Source organism: Tachyglossus aculeatus, chromosome 4 (genome assembly GCF_015852505.1).
Source record: "Tachyglossus aculeatus isolate mTacAcu1 chromosome 4, mTacAcu1.pri, whole genome shotgun sequence".
In the NCBI taxonomy this organism is placed as follows: domain Eukaryota; kingdom Metazoa; phylum Chordata; class Mammalia; order Monotremata; family Tachyglossidae; genus Tachyglossus; species Tachyglossus aculeatus.
The window spans coordinates 135443694-135460085 of NC_052069.1; the positions used below are offsets into that span (position 1 = coordinate 135443694).

Sequence of the window (16392 nt, forward strand, 5' to 3'; positions counted from 1 at the left end):
ACCTGACCCGAAGAGTGGATGGAATACAGGCTCTTTACTGTCTTATACAAACAATTGACTGCTTAAAACTTGTGACTTTTTCCTGCAACCCCCCTCCACTCCAAAAGCGACCATCCTGGCTCAATAGAGAAGCAGTGCGGTCTAGTGTCGAGAACCTGTGTCTGGGAGTTAGAAGGACCTGGGTTCTAATCCCAGCTCCGCCACTTGTTTGCTTTGCGACCTTGGGCAAATAACTTAACTTCTCTAGGCCTCAGTTACCTCATCTGGAAATTGGATTAGGACTGTGAGCCCCATGTGGGACGGGGATATTAATATGAATGAACAAATCACGGATAGGGACATAAGTGCCGTGGGGCTGAGGGAGGGGTGATTAAAGGGAGCAAATCCAAGTGCAAGGGTGATATAGTAAAGAATGGGAGAAGAGGAAATGAACTGGCCCCGAAAACTCGAAATCAAACGGAGAAATGAGCAAAGCTAGTTTGGCTTTTCTCAGGCTCCGTGCTCCGGGGAACCACACCAACATCTCTAAAAGTCCCTCTTGGGCCGTTTGTGCCGTGGTCGTGTGGGTGGAGGAGAAGTGGGAAGTAGCTGAGGCCTGGCCATTCGGCTATTTTTATTCTTCAGAAGAAGACAGGCTCCTCTCTTGGTTCTTTTCCTCTTTTGCACCCAAGGTCTGCCACTGGGGAATGCTGTGCTCTCCTTGGATGCTCTGTGCTTAAAAAGAAAGTCTCAAGAGGGAGGGCGAAGAGGGTGTTAATCAATGGCAGCATGGCGAAATGGTTAGCGCGCAGGCCTGGGAGACTGATGGGCCTGGGTTCTAATCCCAGCCCCGACACCTGTCTGCTGGGTGATCTTGGGCAGTTCACATCTGTGGGCTTCAGTTCCCTCCTCCGTAAAATGGGAACGAAGACTGTGAGCCCCATGTGGGGCAGGGACTGTATCCAACCTCACTAGCATGTATCAGTTCCAGCGCCCGGTACAGCTCCTGGCACATAGTAAGCGCTCAACAAATACTGGAAAAAAATGGCATTTATTGAGTGCTTAACTGTGCTGTCGGCGCGTGGGCGCGAGCGTCTCTCCCCGCTCACCCAACCGACGCGCAGGGCCGGCTCGCGACGCAAAGAATTGCGACTCACGAGCCGGGGTGGTCAGGGAGATTTCATTCCCAGCTTAAGGCTCCAATTCAAGTATTAACCGAATGGGATCACGCTCCTGGCGGGCTCCTCTCCTTAAGGGAGAGGGAAGACCCGAGGGTCCGCGCGTAGGGGTTTTTATAGGCCTTTGTCGTAGTTCCTCTTTTCGTTGGTCATTCCCAGTTGGTTATCGACCGCCGCAGGAAGGCGGGTCAGAAATCCGATTTGTTATCAGCTGCCGCAGAAAGGCGGGGTCCGCGGTGTGGTGACGCAGCAGTCATATGGTCATCCGGGTTGTGCCGAGGTATAGACGACTCCATCATCTTGCGATATCAGCTTCCGCTGCACCCGCTCCATTACGACTCCTTCAACTGTATGCAGAGCGCTGTCCTAAACACCTGTAAAGATTGAAGTTGCCAATTACGTTGGCAAATTATGGCAAATTATGTTGCCAATTTGTACTTCCCAAGCGCTTAGTACAGTGCTCTGCACACAGTAAGCGCTCAATAAATACGATTGATGATGATGATTGAAGTCAGGGTTAGAAGCCGGAGATACTAGGAGATACTCCCTCTGATCAAGGGGTCACATCCCTAGGCAGTTCCCAGCTGCTAGAAAGGGAAAAGAAGGAATGGGGGGGGGTGTTGAGGGGTGATGGGGATGCAGACCCCCCGCTTCAACTATGAGCACTCTCCTCTCCTCTTTCCCCAACCCCAGCTAAACAGAACCAGTCTAATCCTGGCATTTTCTGTGCGTCTAGTAGCACGACAGTCGTGGCTGCGGGCCACCTGGGAATAGCTCAGGGTTGCCTTGGGAGTGTGGTCGGTGCTCCTTTAACGCCTGGGATCCCCACTTATGGTTGGGACCGTCTAAACCCGGGCTACAGGGACATACAGCATGGCCTAGTGGAAAGAGCACGGGCCTGGACATCAGGGGACCTGGGTTCTGATCCCAACTCCACCACTTGTCTGCTGTGTGACCTTGGACAAGTCATTTACCTTCTCTGTGCCTCAGGTAGCTCATCTGTAAAATGGGGATTAAGACCGGGAGCCTGTGAGCCCCATGTGGGACAGGGACTGGGCCCAACCTGATTCCTTTGTCTCATTCTTAGAAGAGCAGGAGCTTAGAAGAAATAGAAACCTTTCTTATCAAACTTGATTGCTCCGAGCAACTCAGCTTTTTCCCAACTTCCCTTTCATTCATTCATTCAATCATATTTATTTTTTATTTTTTAATGGCATTTATCAATTGCTTACTATGTGCAAAGCACTGTTCTAAGCGCTGGGGAGGTTACAAGGTGATCAGGTTGTCCCACGGGGGGCTCACAGTCTTAATCCCCATTTTACAGATGAGGGAACTGAGGCCCAGAGAAGTGAAGTGACCTGCCCAAAGTCACACAGCTGACAATTGGCGGAGCTGGGATTTGAACCTCTGACCTCTGACTCCAAAGCCCGTGCTCTTTCCACTGAGCCACGCTGCTTCTCTTTATTGAGCGCTTACTGTGTGCAAAGCACTATACTGAGTGCTTGGGAGAGTACAATATAACAGTAAGCAGACACATTCCCGCCCACAACAAGCTCACAATCCAGAGGGGGTGACTGACATTAATATAAATAAATTACAGATCTCTACATATGTGCTGTGGGGATGGGTGGGAGGATGAAGGAAGAAGCAAGTAAGAGCAGCGCAGGAGGGAGTGAGAGAAAGAGGAGAGGAGGGCATAGTCAGGGAAGCCTTCTTGGAGGAGATGTGCCTTCAGTGAGGTTTTGAAGTGTGGGAGAGCAATTAACTGTCTGCTAATTACTCTCAGTTACCAGTTATTAGCAATTATCTCCCCGGAACCAACAATACAATAGCCTGGATGCTGATGTGTAGGATGAACTGATTAGCTGATGACTGCTTTCAAGCAAAGAGACAGTACTTAACTTACTATCCATTAACCCTGGAAACGAAACCAGAAAAACTGAAAGTCTGTATCCCATTCACAGACATTTCCTTCTTATAAGAATGTTGGTTTCAAGGTAATGAAAGATGAAAGCAGTGTCTGAACGCGATACAGACTTTCAGTTTCTCCCAGTCAGTTTCCAGGGTTAAGGGATAGTAAGTTAAAGTGCCACATATTTGCTTGAAAGCACTTCATCAGCTAATCAGTTCGTCTTACACACCAGGTCCAGACTATTGTATTGTCGATAATAATGATGATCGTATTTGTTAAGCACTTACTATATGCCAAGCCCTGCTCGAAGTGCAGGGGTAGGTACAGGGTAATCAGGTTGTACCACATGGGGCTCGCGGTCTTAATCCCCATTTTCCAGATGAGGTAACTGAGGCACAGAGAAGTTAAGTGGCTTGCCCAAGGCCACAGAGCAGACAAGTGGCGGAGCCAGGATTAGAACCCACGACCTCTGAATCCCAAACCCATGCTCCTTCCACAAAGCCGTGCTGCTTCTCTGTGATGCCAGAGAGGTCAGGAAACAGATGAGTGGCTCAGCATAACCTAGTGTGGGAAGAAAAGTTTCTGTTTCTCGTAAGTTCCTGCTCTTCCAGGAATTTCAAATTCATTCATTCATTCATTCAATCATATTTATTGAGCGCTTACTGTGTGCAGAGCACTGTACTAAGCGCTTGGGAAATACAAGTTGGCAACAAATAGAGACGGCCCCTACCCAACAATGGGCTCAAAGTCTAGAAGGGGGAGAAAAACAAAACGAAACAGGTAGACAGGTGTCATTGCCATCCAGAATATCAACATTAGGCTCCCAAGAGAAAGTTTGGGAATGGGATACAAACTTTCAGTTTCTCCTGCTCAGTTTCCAGGTAAACGGAGAGTAAGTTAACTGCTGACTCCAGCCCACAGTGATAGTTGGAGAATCAATCTTGGAGTTTATTGAGCGGTTACTAGGTGCAGAGCACTGGACTAAGCCCTTGGGAAAGTACAATCCAACAGAATTAGCAGATGGGTTTCCCTGCCCATAGAGAGTTTACAGAAGTCCCCGGGAGATGTAACCCCCTTTCATTCATTCATTCAATCGTATTTATTGAGCGCTTACTGGGTGCAGAGCACTGTACTAAGCGCTTGGAAAGTACAAGTAGGCAACATATAGAGACGGTCCCTACCCAACAGCGGGCTCACAGTCTAGAAGGGGGAGACAGACAACAAAACAAAACATATTAACAAAATAAAATAAATAGAATAAATATGTACAACTGTCTCTATGTGTTGCCGACTTGTACTTCCCAAGCGCTTAGTACAGTGCTCTGCACACAGTAAGCACTCAATAAACACGATTGATTGATTGATTGATTGATGTACAAGTCAAATAAATAGAGTAATAAATACGTACAAACCCTTTGTGAGAGAGGATTGTCTTGTCTTATGCCGTCGAGTGGTTTCCAACGCATAGCGACACCAAGGACACATCTCTCCCTGAACGCCCCGCTCTCCATCCGCAATCATTCAGGTAGCGTATCCGTACAGTTTTCTTGGTCAAAATCCGGAAATGGTTTACCATTGCCTCCGTCCGCTCAAAAAATTCGAGTCTCTGCCTTCGACTCTCTCCCGGGCCGCTGCTGCCCAGCATGGGTGAGTTTTGACTTGTAACAGATTGCCTTCCACTCGCTAGCCACCGTCCAAGCTAGGAGTGGAATGGGGAGGCCTAAGCGTGACTCTCCCTCCCGTAGCCGAGACTGGTACAGTACGGGAAACTCTCCAGATGCGACCCTGAGAAGGGGAGAGAGAATTGGTAGGCTCCGAATGTTTAAACAGTATTTTATATTGCAGGGCCAGTGATCATGAGGAGCAAATTGGGGTCCCCACGTGGGAACTGTGAAATCCAGGGAGGGATTCGGGGGAGAAGGAGGACTCAGTGTGGATTGTCCAGTACAGGTTAAAGAGTAAAATGTGCCCAACACCTTCTTTGTTAGGTTCTGCAGGAATTGCTCATTGGTGGCCTCTTGCCCAGCTTTTGGGATCCAGCCCACCACAGGGCACGAAGTGAGCGCTCAATAAATACGACTGAATGAATAAATGAATGCTGTCATCCCCATCTGCCATGGCAGGGCTCTTTGCCCAGTAGGTGCCAAATAAATGACAGTGGAAACCTCTCAGGGGGAACGTGGCCCTCGCGGCAAGGCTGCTGCTTATCCAGTGGTGTGGCCGAGTGGATAGAGTTCGGGCCTGGGAATCAGAAGGTCATGGGTTCTAATCCTTATTCCGCCACTTGTCTGCTGTGTGACCTTGGGCGAATCACGTCACTTCTCTGGGCCTCCGTTCCCTCATCTGTAAAATGGGGATTGAGGCTGTCAGATGGGACACAGACGGTGGCCAACTCGATTTGCTTGTATCCACCCCAGTGCTTAGTACAGTGCCTGGCATATAATAATAATGATACTACTACTAATAGTAATGACAGTAGTTGTTACGCACTTACCGTGTGCCAAGCACTGTTCAAAGCACTGGGGTAGATAAAAGGTAATCAAATTGTCCCACGTGGGGCTCACAGTAGTATGTTAAGCTGAGCCCGTTGTTGGGTAGGGACCATATCTATATGTTGCCAACTTGTACTTCCCAAGCGCTTAGTACAGTGCTCTGCACACAGTAAGTGCTCAATAAATGCGATTGAATGAATATAAGTGATTAACAAATATCATTATTATTATTAATAATGATAACAATCACTTAGTACAGTGCTTTGCACACAGTAAACGCTCAATAAATACGATCAAATTAATAAAGCCATTTAGGTTGGACCCAATTCATGTCCCAATCCACGTCAGTCTTAATCCCCCGTCTCCGAAGCAGGCATTGACACTTAAAGCCAGGAAAGATGTCAGGCAGCGCTTAGATCAGGGTTTGACACCTAGTAAGCGCTTAAAAAACAGCAAAAAGGAAAAGAACCTGTTCAGGGATGGATCCAGAGAGGTGGTTGTGCCCCTTGCTGGAATAATATGGAAAGGTCCACTTCCCCTAAGGACAAAATATCCACAGAACCTTTTGGGTTCAACTTCCCATGGGGATGGTGTTTGTATGTGCGTCTAGGAGCCCTGCTGCTAATCCCTAGGCAGAGGAGGGAAAACCCATTCATTCATTCAATCAATCGTATTTTCTGAGTGCTTATTGTGTGCAGAGCACTGTACTGAGCGACTTGGGAGAGGACAACATAAACAGACACATTCCCTGCCCACACCAAGCTTGCAGTCTAGAGGGGGGAGGCAGACTTTAATAAGGAAATTATAGGTATGTACGCAAGTGCTGAGGGGCTGGGAGAAGGGAAGAATCAAGGAAGCAAGTCAGGACAAAGCAGAAGGGAGTGGAAGAAAAGGAAAAGAGGGTTTAGTCAGGGAAGGCCAGGCACTGTTCTAAGCGCTGAGGCAGATACAAGCTAATCAGGTTGGACACAGTCCCTGTCCCACACGGGGCTCACAATCTTCATCTTCTTTTTTTTCTTTTTAATGCTATTTGTTAAGCACTTGCTATGTGCCAGTTGCTGAACTAAGCACTGAGGTAGATACAGGTTAATCAAGTTGATTAACTAACTAGCGTGACGCCGCTATGAGAAGCAGCACGGCTCCGTGGAAAGAGCACGGACTTTGGAGTCAGAGGTCATGCGTTTGAATCCTGGCTCTGCCACGTCAGCCGTGTGGCTTTGGGCAAGTCACTTCACTTCTCTGGGCCTCAGTTCCCTCATCTGTAAAATGGGGATGAAGACTGTGAGCCCCCTGTGGGACAACCTGATCACCTTGTATCCCCCCACCAGTGCTTAGAACAGTGCCTTGCACATAGTAAGCGCTTAATAAATGCCGTCATTATTATTATTATTATTAAGTTGGATACAGTCCATGTTCCACACGAGACTTATGGCAGCAATTCCCGTTTTACGGATGGGGTAACTGAGTCACAGAGAAGTTATGCAACTTGCCCGAGGTCACTCAGCAGACACATGGCAGAGCCAGAATTAGAACCCGGATCCTTCTGACTTGCTGACTTCTGACTTTTAGACCGTGAGCCCACTGTTGGGGAGGGACCGTCTCTATATGTTGCCAACTTGTACTTCCCAAGCGCTCTGCACACAGTAAGCGCTCAATAAATATGATTGATCGATTGATTGCTGGCCCGGGCTCCGTCCAGCAGGCCACGCTGCTTCTCATTTTACAGATGAGGTAACTGAGGTACAGGAAAGTTAAGTGACTTGCCCAAGGTCTCACAGCAAACAAGTGGCTGAACCGAGATCAGAGCCCAGGTCCTTCTTGCTCCCAGGCCTGTGCTTGGAGGGAGAAGCAGGGGGAGGGTGGCATTTTAGAAGTCGCCGTCAACTGCAAACCTGATTTCCCGTTTGTTTTGGCAGCGAGCCCTCCCTCCCTAACTTCTCCCCCAGACTGGGAGTGCTGTTAACCCAGTTGGACCTTGGTCCCTGAGTTTATAACATCCAATTTCAGACTGGACTCCCGTGGGGACATTGGGGTCACTTGGGGTGAATGGCCCGGAGTGGGAGGACGTTCACGTGACCGGTGCTGGGTTTAGGACTCAACCTAAGCATTCCTGAGGTCAGAACCTCTCATTCTCCTGGAGAACAGCTAAGTTTTCAACTGAGCTGAGCAGAACAGGGAAAAGTGTGGGGGGAAGGAGGGGAGGAAAGTAGGGGAGGGAGGAAAGAAGAGAAGGACGGAGGGAGGAAAGAAGAAAGAGAAGGAGGGAGGGGAAAATGGAGGAAGGGAAGGAAGGAGTGAGGGAGGAAAAGAGGGAGGTAGGGGAGTAGGGAAGGGGGAAGAAGGAAGGGAAGGAGGAGGAAGGGAGGAAAGGTGGGAGGTAGGGGAGTAGTTAAGAGGGAAGAAGGAAGGGAAGGAGGAGGGAGGGAAGGGAGAAAGGAGGGAAGGAAGAAAGAAGTGAGGGAGGAAAGGGAGGGAGGGAGTTACAAAATGAAGCTTGGGTGACTGATAAGAATCACCTTGAATTGAACGGTCCTTTACCTCCCCCTTCTCAAGTGCTTTTTCAATCAATCAATCAATCAATCGTATTTATTGAGCGCTTACTGTGTGCAGAGCACTGTACTAAGCGCTTGGGAAGTACAAGTTGGCAACATGTAGAGACAGTCCCTACCCAACAGTGGGCTCACAGTCATATTCCCTCTTCATACCAACTTTGTTAGGCAGGGAGAGGCAGGCATGGTTATCTCCGTTACAGATGAAGAGACCTGCTAGACTGTAAGCTCATCCTCTAGACTGTAAGCTTGTCGTGGGCAGGGAATATGTCTACCGACTCTACCAACCATTTGTCAGGGGGATGGAACGAGTACCAAGTTGGAGTCTGTGGGTAACACTGTTCACCTCACCCATGACCCCTTTTTTTGTCAGTGCTTTGTTGACTCCATCTCTCTTTTATGGCATTTGTTTAGTGCTGACTATAATGATAGTAACTGTGGGATTTGTTAAGCACTCACAGTGTGCCAGGCACTGTTCTAAAGCTCTGGAGTAGTTACAAGATCACTGGGTTGGACCCAATCCCTGTCTCACACAGGGCTCACAGTCTTAGTCCCTATTTCACAGAAGAGGGAACTGAGGTCCGGAGAAGTGAAGTGATTTGCCCAAGGTCACCCAGCAGACAAGTGGCAAGGTCCTTCCAACTCCAAGGCCCGTGCTCTAGGCACCAGGCCATGCTGCTTCTCTAGTGACCTGTGTGCCCCCAACCCTGGAAGGAAATTTTATGCATCATTGAGTTGGAACTGGCCCAGGATGGGGGTTGGATCCTCTCTGACAGTCAGACTGGACGCCGCAGAGGCTGAACATTGACCTTCAGATGCCCAGCTAAGTGGCCGACGGATAAGACCAGCCAAAGAGAGACAACTGGACAGCGGCTGGGAAGACTACAACGGGAAAAGTTGCTGGAATCCCAGCTCTGGTAACAGGACACAGCAGGTGAGAAGGGACATTCATTCATTTTCATTCATTTAATCATATTTATGGAGTGCTTACTGTGTGCGGAGCACTGTACTAAATGCTTGGGAGAGGACAGTTCAGCAATAAACAGACACATCCGCTGCCCACAGTGTGTTTACAGTCTAGAAGGGGGGAGGCAGACATCCATACCAATGAATAAATGACAGAGATCGATAGAAGTGCTGTGGGGCTGGGAAGGGGGAAGAAAAAAGGGAGCAGGTCAGGGCCACGCAGAAGGGAGAGGGAGAAGTGGAAAAGGGGGGCTTCGTCCGGGAAGGCCTCTTGGAGATGTGCGGGAGCTGACGGGGCTTCCAAAACTGAGGGAGGGGAAGGCGGAGGGAGGCAGTAGCTGCGTCGGCCCAGAGAAGCAGCGTGGCTCAGTGGAAAGATCACGGGCTTGGGAATCAGAGGTCGTGGGTTCAAATCCCAGCTCCGCCAATTGTCAGCTGGGTGACTTCGGGCAAGTCACTTCACTTCTCTGGGCCTCAGTTCCCTCATCTGTAAAATGGGGATTAAAACTGTGAGCCCCACACGGGACAACCTGATCACCTTGTATCCCCCCAGCGCTTAGAACAGTGCTTTGCATATAGTAAGTGCTTAACAAATACCATCGTTATTATTAAACCGTGGATGGAGTTCTTTCCTGCTCCTTGTGGGCAGGGAATATGGCTGTTTATTGTTGTATTGAACTCTCCCAAGCGCTTAGTACAGTAGTCTGCACGTGGTAAGTGCTCAGTAAATACGATTGATGAATGAATGAATACTCAGGCAGGGTCTCAGAGCCAATCTGAGGAGACCAGGAGGACAGGTCAGTGGGAGGAGGGGGAGGAATCCCTTTAGTCATTTGTCTGTCTTGAACAAGAAGAAGAGGATAGTCTCAAGTGGCCTAGTGGATAGAGCCCGGACATGGGGGTCAGGAGAACCTGGGTTCTAATCCCGGCTCTGTCACTTGTCTGTTGTGTGACCTTGGGTAAGTCACTTCACTACTCTGGGCCCCAGTGATCGCAACTGGAAAATGGGGCTTAAATCTCACAAGTGGCGGAGCTGGGATTAGAACCCATGACCTTCCGACGCCCAGTCCCGTGCACTACAGCTATGACACCTGGGGTCGGGCCCCACAAGGTGGTGGGGGACGGCTTCTTCCTCAAATGCCGTCGAGCCGTTCTCCACCCATAGCAACTTCATGGTCTCGCCCTCTTCAGAACATCCCGTCCTCTGTCATAAGGTCGTTCTGGTATGTGCATCCGTAGATTTTCCTTGGTAAAGTTATGGAAGAGGTTTACCAGTGCCTTCTTCCGCACAGTAAAAAGCTGAGTTTCAGTGCGTCCCTGCCACTGTTCGAGGTGAAGGATGACATGAGGCGGGTTTCCCCTCCCAAGATGGACAGGAGAGGGGCTGACCTCTCCCTTGGGATCTCGTAGGAGACGGAGACCGGAGGTTCCCATGTCCCACTTCCGCATCCGGCGCTATCAGGAGGAGGACTTCGAGGCCGTGTGGGACATTTTCACGCGGGGGACATTGGAGCACGTCCCCATCACCTTCCGACACCTGTTGAAACAGGCAAGAACCTACCTGCTCCTTCTGGGGATCCCGCTTGCCCTGTTCGTGGGCTCAAAACCCATCTTCCCAGGTCTCCTCGCCCTCCCGGTCCTCTTAGCCGCCACGTGGTTCATCATCAGGCTGCCCTGGACCGACTACATAAAGAACGCCCGCCGCACGGACATGTCCGACATCCGGAAATTCTACCTGAGCGAAGAAGGCTCCTGTTTCTGGGTGGCCGAGTCTGCAGGGAGGGTGGTGGGCATGGTGGGTTGTCTCCCCGAGGAGGGTCCCACCAGAGGAGGAAAAAAGCTCCAGCTGCTCCACATGTATGTGGACCGGGGGCATCGAGGCCGGGGCATCGCGAAGGCACTGGCCAGGACTCTGCTTCAGTTTGCCCGAGCTCGGGGCTATGCCGAAGTCACCCTCACCACAAGCAGCGTGCAGTATGCGGCCCACAGGCTCTATGAGAGCCTGGGCTTCTTCAAAGTCCGCGAATCATTTTGTTCCCTCAGTTGGAGGCTGGTGGCGATTCCTTTCTTTCATTACAAATACCCCATCCCGCCTCTTCCCTGAAATGTCACCCTTCCCGGATGGCAAGTTCCTTGTGGGCAGGGAATAGGTCTACCAACTCTAGGGCTCAGTATTCACCCAAGCACTAATTCATTCAGCCAGTCGGTTAGTCGTATTTATTGAGAAGCAGTGAGGCTCAGTGGAAAGAGCCCGGGCTTGGGAGTCGGAGGTCATGGGTTCTAGTCCCGACTCCGCCACGTGTCTGCTGTGTGACTTTGGGCAAGTCACTTCACTTCTCTGTGCCTCAGTTACCTCATCTGTAAAATGGGGATTAAGATTGCGAGCCCCACGTGGGACAACCCGATCCCCTTGTATCTCCCCAGTGCTTAGAACAGTGCTTTGCACATAGTAAGCGCTTAACAAATACCATCAGCGGCAGCAGCAGCACTTACTGTGTGCAAGGCAGTGTACTAAGTGCTTGGGAGAGTACAATATAACAATAAACAGACACATTCCCTGCCCACAAAGAGCTTACTACAGTGCTCTGCAGTAAGAACTACAAAAATACCAATCAATCAATCATATTTATTGAGTGCTTACTCTGTACAGAGCACCATATTAAGTGCTTGGGAGATTATAGTATAACAGAGTTGCTACACATTCCCTGCCCACAGTGAGCTTGCAGTCTAGATTGGTAGGGCAGAGCCCCTGGGTTACTAAGCTTGGCGTAGTGGATAGAATACGGGCCTGGGCATCAGGCTTCTCATGCCAACTCTAGCCCATGTCTGCTGTGTGACCTTGGACAAGTCACTTAACTTCCCTGGGCATCATTTAACTCATCTGTAAAATGGGGATTAAGAGGGCGAGCCCCAGGGACTGTGTCCGACCTGATTAATTTGTATCTACCCTAACAGAGCAGTGCTTGGCATGTAGTAAGCGCTTAACAAGTACCATTACCCTTATTATTATACTCTCCCTGGATGCTGAGCAGAGCGGAGTTTGGGATTTATCTCTGGCTCTTCTGGCTCTCGAGCCAGGCGGTGGAGAAGGGGGGCATTGAAAACCACCTTAGGCAAGGGATTGGGGTGGCCTGAAACTCTCACAGTGTCCAGTGCAACTGTTGTACAGGACACCATTGCGGCAATTGATTTTAAAGTGGCGATAAGGGGGCTCTCCTCCTTGCTTTTGTTCTCCCCTCTCCTTGCCTCCCTTCACTTCTCTCCTCACCTCCAATTCTTTCCCTTGTCCTGCTGGCATCAGCAGTTGGAGCTATGAAGTTGTCATAATATTAATAGTTGTGGTATGTGTTAAGCGCCACTGTGTGCCAGGCACTGTACTGAGGACCGGGGTAGATACAAGGAAATGGGGTTGAACAAAGTCCCTGTCCCACGTGGGGCTCCCAGTCTCAATCCCCATTTTACAGATGAGGTGACGGAGACAGGGAGACTTGCCCAAGGTCACACAGCAGACAAGTGGCAGAGCCAGCATTAGAACCCACAACCTGGTGACTCGCAGGCCACTAAGCACAAAGAGACGTGATGATATCTTATGTGCTGCATGGGTGGGCAAGAGATGAGGCATTTGAAACCTTTATGTTCATATGGCTTTAATGGTAGGATTGTACTCAAAGAGCATCAGCTGTTTATAATTTTGTTAGATCAGTTATGTTCATGTGCGTTAAATCATATGCTTGCATCCTTGAGCACCAGCTGCTCGTAGGTTTAAGTTTATGCTCATATGTGCTAAATTACATGATTGGCTCTTTGCACACCAACTGATTAAAGCTTTCATCTTGGTTAACTCTTCGGCACAAATGCGTTCCAACCGTTGCAGTAAAAGAGCCCAGCTTTCCAGTCACATTTGGGGTAACTTGTATCCACCTTGTTCTCCTGGGAGTGGGCCTGGGAATCCGAAAGACCTGGGTTTTAGTCCTGACTCTGCCACTTGTCTGCAGAGTGATCTCGGGCAAGTCATTTGCCTTTTCTGAGCCTCAGTAATCTCATCTGTAAAATGGGGTTTAAGACTGTGGGCCCCATGTGTGAAAGGGACTGTGCCCAACCTGATTTGCTTGTTTCCATCCCTGTATCTGACACGTAGTAAGTGCTTAACAAATACGGCTATTATTATTACCGTCGTTACTATCCTTGTTGTTGTTATTGTTGCACTAAGAGCCCATCCAAGACCCTCCAACTTTTTATCCTCTTACTTTAACAGCATCCCACAATCTTCTCAGGCTGAAATCAGGCCAGAGGGGTCCAGGTGGAAATTAAATATCATGTACTCAACATCCGATACACGAAGTTTCTAGATTTTAAAATAAGAACAAACTTGCCACAGTGCTGTGACACCAGGCCAGAAGTACAGCTGGGAGCCAAAGAAGAGTTCTGAGGGAGACTGATCAGACCAGGTAAGACAATGGGTTTGTTCCTCTATTTTTTCAGATTTTTGTGGTATTTGTAAAGTACTTACTATGTGTTAAACCACTCTTTTAAATGCTGGGGTAGGTACAAGTTAATGAGGTTGGACACAGTCACTGCCTTACGTAGGAATTGTAGTGTAAGTAGTGGGGAGAACAGGTATTCCTGTTTTACAGGTGAGGAAACTGAGACCCAGAAAGTTAAGTGACTTGTCTATGGTTGTGCAGCAAGCAACTCACGATTAGAACTCAGGTCCCTTGGACTAAGGCCTGTGCTGTCTCCAGTAGGCCATGCTGTTTCTGTTATCCAAGTTCTTCAGTGAACGGGTCCTGAGCTGGTTTTCAATCAATCGTATTTATTGAGCGCTTACTGTGTGCAGAGCACTGTACTCTGTTGTACACAGAGTTCCTTCCACACAACAGATTTGCAAAACCATCACCATGGGGCAGAGTTCCCCAGCCCTGCTGTTTGTCATAGGGTTTGTTCTGATTTTTTTTTTTGCTATATGTTAAAAAAAATGGCACTCTTTAAACGCTTACTCTGTGCAAGCTACTTCACTTCTCTGTCAATAACCTTGGTTACCTCATCTGTAAAATGGGGATTAAGACTGTGAGCCCTGTGTGGGACAGGGATGGTGTCCAACCTGATTATCTTGTATCTACCCCAGTGCTTAGAACAGAGCCTGGCACACAGTAAGTGTTTAACAAATAACATTTTTTGTTTGAAAAAAGAATTTCCAGTATAGATGGGGAGGCAGACGTTAATATAAATAAATCTCTCACAGGGGGTTGGTGTATTTTGATCAGGGACCAGAGGAGGATGCAGGCCAGACTGAGCTCACCCGGGCAATGAGCTGACCCCTGAGAGGGAAGAGGGTAAAAATGGCAGGGAACATCTCTACCAACTCTGTTATAGTGCTCTCTCCCAAGAGTGTAGCACAGTGCTCCGCACCCAGTAAGCACACTTGTCTAGAATGTGACCTTGGGCAAGTCAGTTCACTTCTCTGTGCCCCAGTTTCCTCATCTGTAGAATGGCGATGAAGACTGTGAGCCCCATGTGGGTCAGGGACTGTGTCCAACCTGATTAGCTTGTATCTACTCCAGCACTTAGTTAAGGGCCTGGCACATAGTAAGTGCTTAACAAATACCATTAAAAAAAATGACTGACTGAGAGGGCATGGAAAGGATTGACCGTCCTCCCTCTCTTGCCATCAGGAGGTGCCTGAAAGGAACGGTGGATTCGTGGATGGGTCAGGAGGAGGATTGTGGCCTCTTTGATGCCCCCACGAATGAGGCTGGGGGTCACTGGGAAATTGGGGTGAAATGAGAATGGGAAACCTGCAGTCTGAGCCTTTTTCCTAGGGCTGGAGGAAGCAAGGCGGGAAGCTGACTTTTGTGACATCCCCTCTAGTGTGTAAGCTCATCCTCTAGGCTGTAAGCTGGTTGTGGGCAGGGAATGTGTCTGTTTATTGCTCTATTGTCCTCTCCCAAGTGCTTAGAACAATGCTCTACACACAGTAAGTGCTCAGTAAATATCACCAAATGAATGGACAGAGCACAGGCCTGGGAAATCAGAATCAATCAATCAATTGTATTTATTGAGCACTTACTGTGTGCAGAGCACTGTACTAAGCGCTTGGGAAGTACAAGTTGGCAACATATAGAAACAGTTGCTACCCAGCAGTGGGCTCACAGTCTAAAAGAAGACCTGGATCCTCCCCCACTTGTCTGCTGGGTGACCTTGGGCAAGTCACTTCACTATTCTGGGCCTCAGTTCCCTCATCTGTGAAATGGGGATTAAGATTGTGAGCCCTATGTGAGACTGATGATTGACTAACTGCCAGGGACTGTGTCCAATCTGATTTTCTTGTGTTTACCCCAGCGCTCAGGACAGTACCTGGCACATAGTAAATACTTAACAAATATCAGAATTATTTTTCTTGGTATTATGATTATCCACTCTTCCAGGAAATTGAGGAGGGAAGATGCCTCCTTACCATGTACAAAGCACCGTACTAAGCGCTTGGGAGAGTACAGCATAACAGAGTTGGTAGACACGTTCCCTGTCGACAATGAGCTTACAGTCTGGGGGGGAGGCAGACGTGAATATAAATCAATAAATTATGGATATGTACATAGGTGTTGTGGAGCTGAGGGAAGTGTAAATTAAGGGTGCAAATCCAAGAGCAAGGGTGACGCAGAAAGGAGAGGGAGAAGAGGAAATGAGGGCTTAGTCAGGGAAGGCCTCTTGGAGGAGATGTGCCCTCAATAAGGCTTTGAAGGTGGGGAGAGTGATCGTCTGTGTGGTAAGAAGAAGGAGGGCATTCCAGGCCAGAGGCAGGTCGTGGGCGAGAGGTTGGTGGGGAGACAGCAGAGATTCATTCATTCAATCGTGTTTATTGAGCACTTTCTGTGTGCGGAGCACTGTAGTAAGCACTTGGGAGAGCACAGTACAGCGGTAAACTGGCACATTCCCTGCCCACAATGACCTTGAGGTATGTTTACCGTTTCCCAGTAATTTCCAGAAGAACAGCTGGGCTCCTATCCCTATAAGGGGTGCCGCTCCTCCCAAACTACTCGCACACACAACCCCCACCTTCCCCAAAACCCAGAGCCGCTGGTCCCCACAGCCTCATCGTCAACATCAATGGTATTTATTTTTATGGTATTTGTTAAGCACTTACTACTACATGCCAGGCACGGTACTATGTGTACGAGCACGAGGAAGAGTACAATATAAAAATAAGCGGACACATTCCCTGCCTACAATGAGCTTACAGTCTAGAAGGGAGACATACATTAATCTGAATAAATTACAGATATGGTCCTAAGTGTTGTGGGCTGGGTCTCTTTCTCAAC

The 16392-nt window shown here is 48.9% G+C and overlaps 1 protein-coding gene and 1 long non-coding RNA gene across 2 annotated transcripts in view; both read left to right on the top strand.

Moving 5' to 3' along the window:
- Positions 1-8908: 8908 nt before the first annotated feature.
- LOC119926985 (N-acetyltransferase 8-like) lies at positions 8909-11271 on the top strand. The gene is made up of 2 exons (XM_038745481.1): positions 8909-9044; positions 10487-11271. Exon 2 carries the CDS (start codon positions 10509-10511, stop codon positions 11178-11180), a length of 672 nt encoding a protein of 223 aa, XP_038601409.1. The 5' UTR covers positions 8909-9044; positions 10487-10508; the 3' UTR covers positions 11181-11271.
- A 2061-nt stretch (positions 11272-13332) lies between these two features.
- Positions 13333-16392, top strand: part of LOC119926986 — a 31178-nt gene continuing 28118 nt past the window's right edge. Inside the window, exon 1 of the long non-coding RNA XR_005450377.1 lies at positions 13333-13524. This is a non-coding gene — a long non-coding RNA (uncharacterized LOC119926986). The remainder of the gene's footprint in view (positions 13525-16392) is intronic.